Source organism: Glycine max, chromosome 19, assembly GCF_000004515.6.
Source record: "Glycine max cultivar Williams 82 chromosome 19, Glycine_max_v4.0, whole genome shotgun sequence".
In the NCBI taxonomy this organism is placed as follows: domain Eukaryota; kingdom Viridiplantae; phylum Streptophyta; class Magnoliopsida; order Fabales; family Fabaceae; genus Glycine; species Glycine max.
Window position 1 is genome coordinate 48,542,443 of NC_038255.2, and position 12,034 is coordinate 48,554,476.

Consider the following 12,034-nt stretch of genomic DNA (forward strand, 5'->3'; position numbering starts at 1 on the left):
AGGAGGAAGGCTTCACAAATTATTATTGAATTTTACAAACTACAAATTTTGATTGAACAAGTTGGGTGTTTGGTCTAGTGGTATGATTCTCGCTTCGGGTGCGAGAGGTCGTGAGTTCGATTCTCGCAACACCCCTTTTTGTTATTTTTATAAACGTGCATTTCATTGTTTTTTTTTTTTTTTTTTCCGACGAAGTACATTTCATTTGCTAGTCTTAGTGAAATGCTATTTTTTAAAGAAAAAAAAAATTGTTTTTTTAAGGAAAGGGAAAAATGTTATATGCTAATAATTAATAAATTTTATAAACTCCTCAAGTATATAGTTGTTAAACTACTTTTTAAAATACATACTATGAGAAATTAAAATTCTTAATTTAAAACTCCTAATAAACTAAAAATTTCTCATATATCAAATGTCCCCTAAATAAAAATTTAGACACTACATATAACACTTTAATTACAAAAAGAAGGATACTAAATTCTCTTGATATTTGTAGTGTGTACAAATTTGTATATAGTAACAAATGAAAAAAAATTAATAAAATACGTGTCTTTACCTATTTTAATGTCTTTACCTATTTTAATTAAAAATAAATAAGAAAAAAATTAGAAGTTAAAAAATAAACTAAGGATATGAGAGTAGTGGATAATTTTTAGGAGAAGTAACAAAAATTTAAAAACTAATAAAGAGTAAAATATCTAATAAAATTTGTAAAAATGAAAGTATTTTATTTATTATTAGTATAAATACTAATGATTAAGATGAATTAGTGTAAAATTATGTATAATTTAGTATAATAATAATTATTATTCAGATGATTAAAGTGATAATTACCGTAGAATTATGTAAAATGAATTGTGTTTTTACTGTTATTATGGTAGCAATTAAGGGTTGTTATCATTTTAAAAATAATAGTTTTAATTTTTGTGTATAAATAGTAAGTATTTTTTTAAAAAAATATTATTTATTTAAGTTAGATATTTAAATAATTATAAAAGAAAAAGAAAAATGTTATCCCCTTAATAGGTTTCTTGATCCGGTCCTACATAGTAGATAACTTATAGCCTATTTAGATTGTGTTCGGTACAAGAATCTAAAATATTTTTTAAAAGATAGAAATAACACTTGATAGTTTTGTTCCAGAGATGAGTGAAAGAGTTAAGTTTGAATGTGGTGAGTCTCGTACAAATTTTGTCTCCTAACAATAGATGTACCATTTTGTCCTTATGAATTTATTTTTTAAGTATCGCATAACTTTTGAGGGCAATATGATATTTTAGTTAGTTTATTTATTTATTTATTTGTTTCCACGATATTTTTCACATATTTATTTTAAATCAAATAATAAAATATATTATTTTTTTTACTCTATTTTTTTAAAAAATATTTTTCTTCTATTTTTATTTATTTTATTTCTCTTTTCTAGATGAATCACAACATTAGAGACTAGTAAACCCAAAAGGCAAAAAAACCTTGCAGAAGGCTGACAAGTGTGTGTTCAACTTTTTATTTGAGATTAATAGTAAAGTCATCGAATAAGAATTTACATTGAGTTATGCCATTTTTTTGTTTCCTTTTCATCAAATTCGACGTGAATGATTGATGCTACAATTTTTTTAGTAATGGTAGATATAAACTTGGTGTTGTATTGGAGTTTCAGATGCAAGATTTGTCGTTGAATCGAAGCATAAGACAATATCAAAGATTATAAATAATTTCATGTCACATTCACATATTTTCAGACTTTAACTTTATTGAACAATGACTTTTAAGCTAAACAATATCTTAATTATCAAATTGTATTTAAAACATGTATAAAAAAATTCTTTGATTTTTTTTTAACTTTAATTTTAAAATAACTTTAAAAAAGTAAGTAAAATACCACTCTAATTAACAATTAATCATCCTGTAAAAAAACAACTAATCACAATAGAAATATACTGTTGTTTGAATAAGTTTTTTTATAAGTACTTGTAGATAAAAAATAGTTTTTCTCATAGGATATTTTTAGGTTATGGGAAAAAATATTTTTTATTCTTATTGTTTTTTTTATAGAAATACTTATACAGAAATTTATTCAAGAAAAAACTACAACTTTAATTTGACTTTAAACACAATGTCAAAATTATTCTCAAGGGAATTTAACTTAATTAGTTAAATAATATGTGTAAGTTATTATTAATTTCTTGATACTTGAGTTTGATTGATAGGAATAAAAAAAAATCATTTTATTACTTAAAACCATTTTTTACTTAACCACATTTCAACTTTTTGAAGAAAAAAATAGTTTATGATTGGCGCAACTTGGTAGGAAGAGGATTTGTTAGGCACCACATAGAAATTGCATATACCTCTTAGTTTTTTATTTAATACATTTTGGAAACAATTAATCCATTTAATTAATTCTCAGTTCTAATTTTGAAAAATAGTAACTAATAAGACACGAGTAATATTATATAATTTCTTATTATTTTATTCTATAAAATAAATATCAGATATAAAAATGAATGTATTTAATATTTTGAAAATTCATAATTAAAATTGTCTATACTTTAATATAATATTTTTATTGATTAACTTTGACTAAAATTTATAAAAATATGTAATCTTTATGTCTTATTTAAAAAAACTTCACTCATATTCTTTTTTGTTTTGTTTTGGTTAGTAAAAAAAAAAAAACGTTAAAAAGAGTGAGTTAAAATAATGTGTTACTGGACTTCATCTTAATTTTTTACGGGTTTGATCTAATTGCGTTGATGTTCCCTTTACGCTGAAGAAAGAGTAGTGTGTGTGTGTGAGAGAGAGAGAAGTAGGCGAGGATCGTTCACATAAAATATCGACAGAGATCGACGAGAAAAAGCTAAGCGAACAATGTGGAGCTCCAAAACGACGATGATGCTGGCCATTGCAGCCATTGCTCTGATGATGTTTCTCTCATCGGCTTCAGCCGACGACGTCGTTGCACTCACAGAGGAAACCTTCGAAAACGAGGTTGGCAAGGATCGCGCCGCTCTCGTTGAGTTTTACGCTCCCTGGTACGCGCGAATCGCGTTTCTCTCATCTCACGCGCCTCCATTTTATTATTTCCATTACAATGAATTATGAAATGCAAATTTTTTTTTTTTTTTTGTTCGTTTCAGGTGTGGACACTGTAAAAGGCTTGCCCCGGAGTACGAACAGCTCGGAGCGAGTTTTAAGAAAACGAAGTCCGTTTTGATTGCCAAGGTTGGTTGGTCACTGTCGTTTTTTGAATGAGATTTAATGTAATTTATTTTATTTTAGGACCAAAAGTGTATTTATATTTTTAGGATATTTTGATAGGTGGACTGTGATGAACATAAAAGCGTTTGCGGTAAATATGGGGTATCTGGTTACCCTACCATTCAATGGTTTCCTAAGGGATCTCTAGAACCTAAAAAGTGAGCACTTTGCCCATTTCCTTTACTTTCACACTTTTTTTTTGTACCATAGAAAATGTTAGAAATGTGTTCCTGTTCTTAACTTGTAGCTGTTCATTGCATCTGATATCCACATTTGATTGAATTCTCTAGGTATGAAGGTGCACGTACTGCAGAAGCCCTTGCTGCGTTTGTGAACATTGAAGCAGGTGTTTATCTTGTACTGCCAATTTGCATGATGTCAATATGTGTATTTTGAAACAAGTTTGTGACTTTAGCATATTTTGAATTACTTATTTTTTATTTGGTGAGGAGATTTGAGGAGTATCAATAAACATGCACTCCCTGAAATGTTGGACTTATAAATGTTTTTCAAGAATGTTGAAGAGAAGGTTTTATTTATTTTATTTTTTTGTGCTCGTGTTGGGAAAGCTAACCTGCATCCCCTTGCATCTATTTATAACGAAATGATGCAGGTGCATTCATGCATTTGTACCTAATAATTAGAAATATAATATAACCATCCCATGTTGTTTTCCTCTTTTATTGCCACCCTGTTCAGTGTCTCTATTGTAATATGCTCATGATAGCTTGTCATGCATTCTTTGTTCTGCAGGGCATTTTGAGAAATTCTAGCAACTCATTCTTTAGCACTCTCTTTTGAACAAAATTTTGTGTCTCACTTATGATTTTATAGTTTTTAATAAATTTTAGTCAATAATAAAGAGTGTATGAGGAGTGCATTAGAGAATATGTTTTCTTTATCAGCCAATGTTAGTTGTTAGTTTTTGTTAGAATGTTGGTGGGGGGGATTCGAACCCATGACCTCTTCCCCCTCTTCAGCCCTTCTCCCTTCAACTCTTAAACCCCCATTCCCAACCACCAAGCCAACCTTATAACTCCAGTTAGAGAAAGGAGAGTATGTTATTAGCACTTTTCTAGCACTTATAGTGTTTCTCAATTCTTCAAAGATTTCTTTGCATAATATTAAGTTGATTTGGCATTGACATCAAACATCTTGTTAATGCAGGTACAAATGTGAAGATAGCTTCTGTTGCATCCAGTGTGGTAGTTCTCTCTCCAAATAACTTTGATGAGGTTGTCTTCGATGAAACAAAAGATGTTCTGGTGGAATTCTATGCACCATGGTAAGTATAGAATAAACCATAGAGATCTGTCAAAACTTTATTATATAGTTAGATTTTTTTCATTTTCAAATTTTTCAATATTTTTCTTGATAAATTTAATTATGTCTTCCAGGTGTGGTCATTGCAAGGCCCTTGCCCCTGTAAGGATGTTCTTCAGTCCTTAGACTTCTATTATAGCTTATGGTTATTGTAGAGTTTCACCTGTTTGTGATTGTAACTATGTCAAGGTCTATCCTTATAAAGTTTATACTGTTTCTTCAGATTTATGAAAAAGTTGCTGCAGCATTTAACCTGGATAAAGATGTAGTTATAGCCAATGTTGATGCCGACAAGTATAAAGATTTGGCTGAGAAGTGAGTACAGTGGCATATTTTGATTTATCTTCTAGTTAAACTAGGTTGGTATCATATTTAAGAAATGCATGTGCCTAATTTAGAAAATTTGCCAATACAGATATGGTGTTAGTGGCTATCCTACACTGAAGTTTTTCCCAAAGAGCAACAAAGCTGGTGAAAATTATGACGGTGGCCGTGATTTGGATGATTTTGTAGCATTCATCAATGAGAAATGTGGTACCTACCGTGATGGGAAGGGGCAGCTTACTTCTAAAGTTAGTTAAACATGTGTTTACTAATCATAGAAACCATAATGATATACTTCATATCTGAATGGTTGAATTATTCTTTCTGTGTAGGCTGGTATAATAGCATCTCTGGATGACTTGGTGAAGGAGTTTGTGAGTGCTGACAGTAATGAGAAGAAGGCAGTATATTCCCGGCTTGAGGAGGAAGTTAAGAAGCTTAAAGGTTCTTCTGCCAGGTTTGAACGGTTTTATGGTTTGCTTAGGTTTTATTTTGAATTGTGTTGTGAGGCCCTAACTGTTTACCCACACGTCTATCTTTAATTTATAAATATTTATTTGTATGATTTTCTTAGATGTCTTTTTTGTTTGTACCAGACATGGCGACCTTTACTTAAAACTTGCTAAGAAGGGTATGGAAAAGGGTGCAGACTATGCAAAGAATGAAATTCAACGTCTTGAGCGCATGCTTGAGAAGGTAATTTATCACATTTTCATGTTAAATATCACAAATGTATCTGAGACTACTATGATCACTTGAAACGTGCATATCATCATGTCAGATTCGTTGGACCGTGGTTCCACTCCATGGGATGGGAGGTCCCATGTCCACTGACATAAAACCATGAAGCAACCGCCTAAAAACAATATAGTTGTGTTAATTCAGTATTTTTCTAGTGAAGAACATGCAAATTTTTTAGTTACAGATCAAATCTTATGATTGCAAGTTTCTGGGCATGCCCTCTTATATATTTTGCTCTTTAATTCTGTTGAACCAACAAGAAATTATATACTGTGTGTAGCAACAAGATAATGATTTTTTTTTTTTATTGAACTTTCTACAACTCACTATATTTTTTAAATAAGATGCTTGGGACCAAAGTCGATCCTTTAGGTTTATGAATATCAGATTATACATACTATAAGCTGGTCTCTTGATTTAGGTACTCAATTTTCTTGATTTCAATTTTCCAAATGCTTATTAAATTTTCAATTTGCAATGAATATATCCTTTCATTGTACGGTGCTACTTGTGATGATGTATGTAAATGATGGCACTGTTCTCGTAATTTTTGTTTGTTTAAGGTTTAGTTAAGGGTCTGATGGTTTTATAACATTCTAAGTAATCAATTAGCACAAGTAAAAAAACTTTCATTTTTAGCATAGTAATTTGGATTACTCGTCTGATCCATGTTTGAATTTTTTTGTCTTCTGATGCAGTCAGTCAGCCCAGCAAAAGCAGATGAATTCACTCTCAAGAAGAACATCTTATCTATCTTTGCTTGATCTTCCTGTGATAGAAGAGCCATTTCTTTCAGTTCAGCGGGGAGATATGATTTGTAATTCCTGAGTTTCTAGGTGTTATCACCCTAGTTTTCTTGATGACCGTTTCCTATAAATATGCACTCTTTCACGCGCATTTTTGCACTGATCATGTACTGAGTCGTAAAACTAAAGCAAAAGTAGCATCTGAGAAATCATATTCAAAACGTATATTGACTTCAGGCTCAAGTTTAATTTAGAGATTGTTATAGCCCTTTTCCTTTTTTTTTTCTAGTGTCCTTAGCACATTGATTAAGAAACTAAAAGGAAAAAATATTGTGTAAATCATAGGAGAGCGTAAAAAAGATCATGGACAATACAATTTTTTGTCTCCTAATAAAAACATTTTTACTTTAAATTTCTTAACTAATGCTTTTAAGGCATTTGTGATTCTGTTGAGCTGGTTTTATCGCTAGCATTTGTCTTGAAATGTGATTATCCTTGTCAAAAAACTCTTACAAGCCCACATGTAAGAAAAACTCTCTTTATCCAAAGGTTGTGTTTGGTTTAGGAAGGAAGGAAAGAAATTTTGTGAGTCTAATAGGATTTTAATTCTAATATTTTCATTCCCTAAATCAAACAGCAGAAATCTTGTTTGCCAGCATGTCTTTATGTTATGAACCAGTCAATCAAGGAGATGAAGTTAATAACACCTGGATAGCTAGGTTAAACTCATAGCATCTAGTATTAGACGTCAATAGCAACTAGTCATTTTTTTGGTTCTTATAATGTAAAAACAAATTTTGGCCTCCAGAGATGTTTCCCTAGGGTGGGTGCGGGCTTCCAATATATTTTATGTATACTTTTGTTGCCTATACAATTTGTTATTTATGATAGGTTACAAATTACCATTGCCGTTGCATTTGAATTCCATCATGTTCGTGCTTCAATATCAGCAGCTGTCGTACAATTTGCAGTTGCTAAGATTTTGGTAGAATTAATTTTAAATAATCAAAATGTGAATTTGAATAAATTCCAGTCACTACATTAAAAAATGTGTTAAGGTGTGTGAGATTGATCCTCAATGTTAATCAAATGTAAGGATTTTCGTTTTCGCTGTATTTCAGATCCAAAAAGATTCTTACTGGGAACATCTATTGTTGAAAGAAAACGAAAAATATAATATTTGACATTTTTACAATACTGGATTCATTTCCTCTTTGCCCCACTAGTTTTTGGGGCTGGGGAGCTTTGCGGGCTACCTCTCTTATTCCGTTGGCACCATTATTTTGTCTTTGTTTGCAAAAATACAGTAATTACAAGTAAAATTACGTATATTGGGGCATGGCTAGGGCCTAGTACCAGCTGGCCCTGGGGTGAGGAAAAACTCACATGCTATCCATCTCATCCCAAATCCCAATCATACTGAACTGAACTAGTACGTTACCATGTTTTTAGTGCTGTTTCTATAAGGTATAAGTCCCACAGAGGAGGTTGAAGTGGAGGGCCCCCCCACCTTATTATGCTATGATATTATTCAACATCACACTACACTTTCCCCTATTGCCCGCAAACAGACAAAAAGAGATCTACTACCATAATCTCGAGGGTTTCGGCTACAGTCCGTGTTTTGCGACACTAACCCCATTTTTGCCCAAACAAAAAGTTATTGTATGATTTAAATATAATTTTAGCCGTTATGATTTATTTTAAAACCCAAATGAAGACTAAAATATATACTTTTAAAGGTATAAGAACTAAAAGGGTGTTGCTAGGTGCACCCAGCATTTTTTTTAAATATCAAAACTCTTCCTGCGTTTTTTTTGCATTTGTGATGAGTATGTGTGAGGGTGGTTCATAAATTATACGGATCAAGTTGATCCGTATTGTTCCGTAATAGACTTACGGATCAAGTTGATTCGTAAAAGACTTACGGATCAACTTAATCCGTAAGCCTTTTACGGAGGTATACGGATCAACTTGATCCATAGAAGCCTTACGGATGAACTTCGTCCGTAAAAGACTAAGACTTCTACGAATCAAGTTAATCTGTAAACCTTTTATGGATCAACTTAAATGGTTTACGGATCAAGAATATTTTTATCATTTCACTTTAAGTGCCAGGTGCACCTAACAACACCTGAGCTAAAATTGTTATTCAAAAAAAAAAACTTGAACTATTTGGGATCTAGGTTGACATCATTAGGATTTTTATATTTAAGATATTATTTATTTAGTTGTTCGATAGATAGATTGTTATGATTCGATTTTTAATAAAAGACGGGATGAAAAAATAGTGTTTTTATAAATGATCATTATTTTGTGGTTACTAGAAAAAAAAATTAAGTGAATTATAGACAAATATTTAAACATTGTCAAATATATATATATATAAATAAAGGGAAGGGGGTAAAATGAGCGTGGAGGCACTGGCAGAATACAAGAATCCTAGGTACAGGTAAGGCTGGTAGCGGTAGGTCATTCAAAGGAAACGTTAAGATGAACAGATAGATTTAGGTGGGAAGCACGTTTTCTCCCGCGTTATTGTTTGTTAGGATATTCGACACTGCATAGTAGATGTAACGTTGGACAATGAAAGCGTACCGTATTTGGAATAGTACAAAGTTGGCAAAATCAGAGCAATAAAAAAATTAGAACCCATGGCGAATGAAGATTAGATAAGATTTTCATAAATTGAATTCAAAACACAAACTCTGATTATGAAATCGTCCATCTTTATCCACAAATTCATCCAACAGTTTTCAAGGAATTTTTCCATGTTGGTGCTTCGTGCGTGCGCCTAGGCTCTTATGAGAGTATTTCACATGAAGGAATTGGGGTTGGGAAAGTGGTGAAATGAGTGACATATTAGAGATGGCAAGAGAGGAGTAATTAACATTGAAAAATTCTGGTATAGAGAAAGAGAACTTTGTGGGTGAGTGGTGTCGTCAAGTGTTTTTAGTGGGTTTTTTTTTTTAAAAAAAAGAATAAAATAAAGATAGTCACCATTTTTAACCGTTATTATTTCACATTAAATTTGAAAATTAAAATTGAAAGTTAGCTGATGAAATTTTTATTAAAAAATATTAAAATAAAATTTAAAAAAATATAAAAGACTAAAATTATATATTTAAAACTTATGTATCAAAATAAAATAAGCCTAAAAATTAATGGATCGAGAGTGACATCAAAGAAAGAAAAAAAAAGCTTATCAAGTACTTGGGCCCGGCCTCATTGACTTTCATTTCTAAATCTTCCAATCACCCAATAATCCTTGGTAGTTAATCTAAATAATTGATGGTACTGGTAGCTGACTAGCAGGAAAAGTTAACGTACGTTATAACTACATTTTATCTTCACTCTCACTTTTCCTACTAATATGTTTGAATAAGAAAACTGAGGGAAACAAACATCAGAATGGTAGAATAAAAAAGACAATATAGAAAAAAATATATACATCTGTTAGCCTTTACTCATTATATGGGTTCCATTCAAAGTTATTGGCAATTCATTATGAAATAATCTCAATCTACTTTATGTCCGCATCTTAAGAAGCACCTTGTCGCACATAGGTTTGCAACCTCTTATTTTTATTAACCGAACCCAATAGAATTACGTCAAATATCAGAAGGCCATAATAAGTATAGTGTGTTACTTGCAACACCTTATGCCCACCCACCACCCCAACCAGATAATCCTATAAGGGGCAAACTTGGGCATCTCCTCTGTTTACCCTATTCCGAGTCCCGACAGATACACAATTTGCGTAAGCAACAAAAAGTTTAGGACACGAAAGATGCAAACAAACACAACCATCTTTCATCAATTGTGGGTCTGCTTATTAGAGCTAGACTAGAAACATCTTTGAACTGTGTTTACACTGTTCCTCTGGGACCTTCCCTTCACGCTATTATTAGTGTAACGCTTCTCTTTCTCTTGTGATAGTACAAGTACACGCTGTAAGCATAACTAAAATAATAGAAAATAAAAACTGAGCAAGTTCTTTTTCTCAAGTGCTGAGAAGATATCAAAATGGAAGATTTCAAGTTCCTCCAAAACTAGAAATGGCTAGCTAGTGTGAATACATATAAACTCGAGTGGAGTAACTGCACAGCAAGCGCAAATAGAAAAATAACATGCTGCGAGTACCCTTAAAAAATTGTACACTGTTTATGAGCATCTACGCAAGGACCATAAAGGAAGAAAAAAGAAACCTCACGTTTCATGCACCGCGTGGAATGGAAGATACAATATGAAGTGATCATCGTAAAGCTTCCAAAAACGATAGAAGAAACATAAATAACACCAACAATGATATCTATACATTTTTTTTTTTTACCTGGAAGAGACGGGGTTTAAGGCTCTAGCAAAGCCACTCATGGCACCATAACCTTTGGAACTAAATCCCAAGCACCCAAGCAAGCCCTGCCTATAAGGCAAAAAAGTTTTCCTTCTCAACTCCTCCGCTTGCGCTCTGTTGGCTTTATAATGCAACTCGTGCGGCGACGCCGCCGGCACTCGCTTCTTCCCGATGCCGTTAGTGGGCTTTCCGGCGACCTTCTTGGGCTTCTGCGGCCCATTTCCCTGATTTTGGGGCTTCTTGTCCTTTGCGGCGGGGGAAAAGGAAATAGTGGACCAGAACTTGTTATTACTCCTTCCCTCGCTTTTGCTTCTTAAGAAATCCCTCAAGAAAACCCACCTCTTGGAACTCCTTCCACTTCCGCTCGAAACGGAAGGGTCCACGTTTTCCTTCTTTTCCGTTTTTTCCTCGTTCTCCGTCCACTCTAACGGCGTGTTCCGAAGAGGTGACAGGGATCTGGTCCTTCTGCGGAGTGATTTGTCGCGCAGCCTCAGATCTCTACCCCGTACACTGGCTTCAACTTCCTCGTTTTCTTCGCCCTCTTCTTCGAGATCCAGCAAGGGAGCTAAGACCTGCGGCCGCTCCAAGTGGGTCGAGAGCTTCATGGGCCGGATCTGACCGTTCAAGAACAGCTCGTCCGCCGAGCTCATCGAACCGGAACCAGTAAACCCGCTCGAAACGAACCGGGCCGAGAACTCAAAATCGCAACCAGAGTTTTTTTCCGAGGAAGAAGAGGCTGAGTGTGTGTAAGTGGAAGCGGCGGTTATGGTGAAGTGCATTGGGCTAGCCGGAGCACTGTAGAAGAACCCTCCTCCGGCGGCGGAGATGGGTCCCCGGCCGGGACTGGAAGGGGCGCTGACGTAGGGAGTGGAGCAGGTGCTGTCAATGTCTTCGAAGAGGAGAGTGTCTGGGTTTTCGGTTTGGCCATTATAGCTTGGGGTTTGGAGCTCCTCCATTATTCTGCTCTCTTGTCCCGAGAGAGAGGAAGGTGCAAAAGCCTGCAACTGCAACGACGACCAGTGCAGAAAAATAACGATGACAATAAATAAATACTATAACAATATTAACAGAACACAACAACAGATATTACAACGTCCCTAAACTACCCTTCCTACTCTTGTTTTATATCCTTCAATGCCATTGTGTGTAATAGAGTACATTTTATTAAGTCAATTAATTAGAAATTGAGTTATATCCTTCAACTTATGTATTAGTACATCGAAAATGCTTCTCATGGTTTACGAATTAAGGTTACGAATAGGTTATAAATATTTTTCTCTCGTAT

The 12,034-nt window shown here is 33.5% G+C and overlaps 2 protein-coding genes and 1 non-coding gene across 3 annotated transcripts; 2 read left to right on the forward strand and 1 right to left on the reverse strand.

Moving 5' to 3' along the window:
* The first annotated feature begins 63 nt into the window (after positions 1–63).
* TRNAP-CGG (transfer RNA proline (anticodon CGG)) lies at positions 64–135 on the forward strand. The gene has a single exon. It is a non-coding gene; the product is annotated as a tRNA-Pro (tRNA).
* A 2,673-nt stretch (positions 136–2,808) lies between these two features.
* On the forward strand, positions 2,809–6,453 carry PDIS-2 (protein disulfide isomerase-like protein). Its single transcript, NM_001249384.1, has 11 exons — positions 2,809–3,035; positions 3,141–3,225; positions 3,322–3,419; positions 3,552–3,607; positions 4,429–4,546; positions 4,659–4,686; positions 4,808–4,899; positions 5,000–5,156; positions 5,241–5,365; positions 5,505–5,604; positions 6,348–6,453. Exons 1-11 carry the CDS (start codon positions 2,872–2,874, stop codon positions 6,411–6,413), a joined length of 1,089 nt encoding a protein of 362 aa, NP_001236313.1. The 5' UTR covers positions 2,809–2,871; the 3' UTR covers positions 6,414–6,453.
* Positions 6,454–10,414: 3,961 nt separating this feature from the next.
* LOC100797967 (uncharacterized) lies at positions 10,415–12,034 on the reverse strand. The gene has a single exon (XM_003553659.5). The coding sequence runs from the start codon at positions 11,703–11,705 to the stop codon at positions 10,725–10,727; it is 981 nt and encodes a 326-aa protein (XP_003553707.1). The 5' UTR covers positions 11,706–12,034; the 3' UTR covers positions 10,415–10,724.

What these genes read in the sequence shown, in the direction of transcription:
- PDIS-2 (NM_001249384.1), top strand. Translation starts at nt 2,872, where the DNA reads ATGTGGAGCTCCAAAACGACGATGATGCTGGCCATTGCAGCCATTGCT. An exon ending in GTTGAGTTTTACGCTCCCTG is followed by an intron (nt 3,036 to 3,140) that starts GTACGCGCGAAT and finishes TGTTCGTTTCAG; the next exon opens with GTGTGGACACTGTAAAAGGC. An exon ending in GGATCTCTAGAACCTAAAAA is followed by an intron (nt 3,420 to 3,551) that starts GTGAGCACTTTG and finishes TGAATTCTCTAG; the next exon opens with GTATGAAGGTGCACGTACTG.
- LOC100797967 (XM_003553659.5), bottom strand. Translation starts at nt 11,705, where the DNA reads ATGGAGGAGCTCCAAACCCCAAGCTATAATGGCCAAACCGAAAACCCA.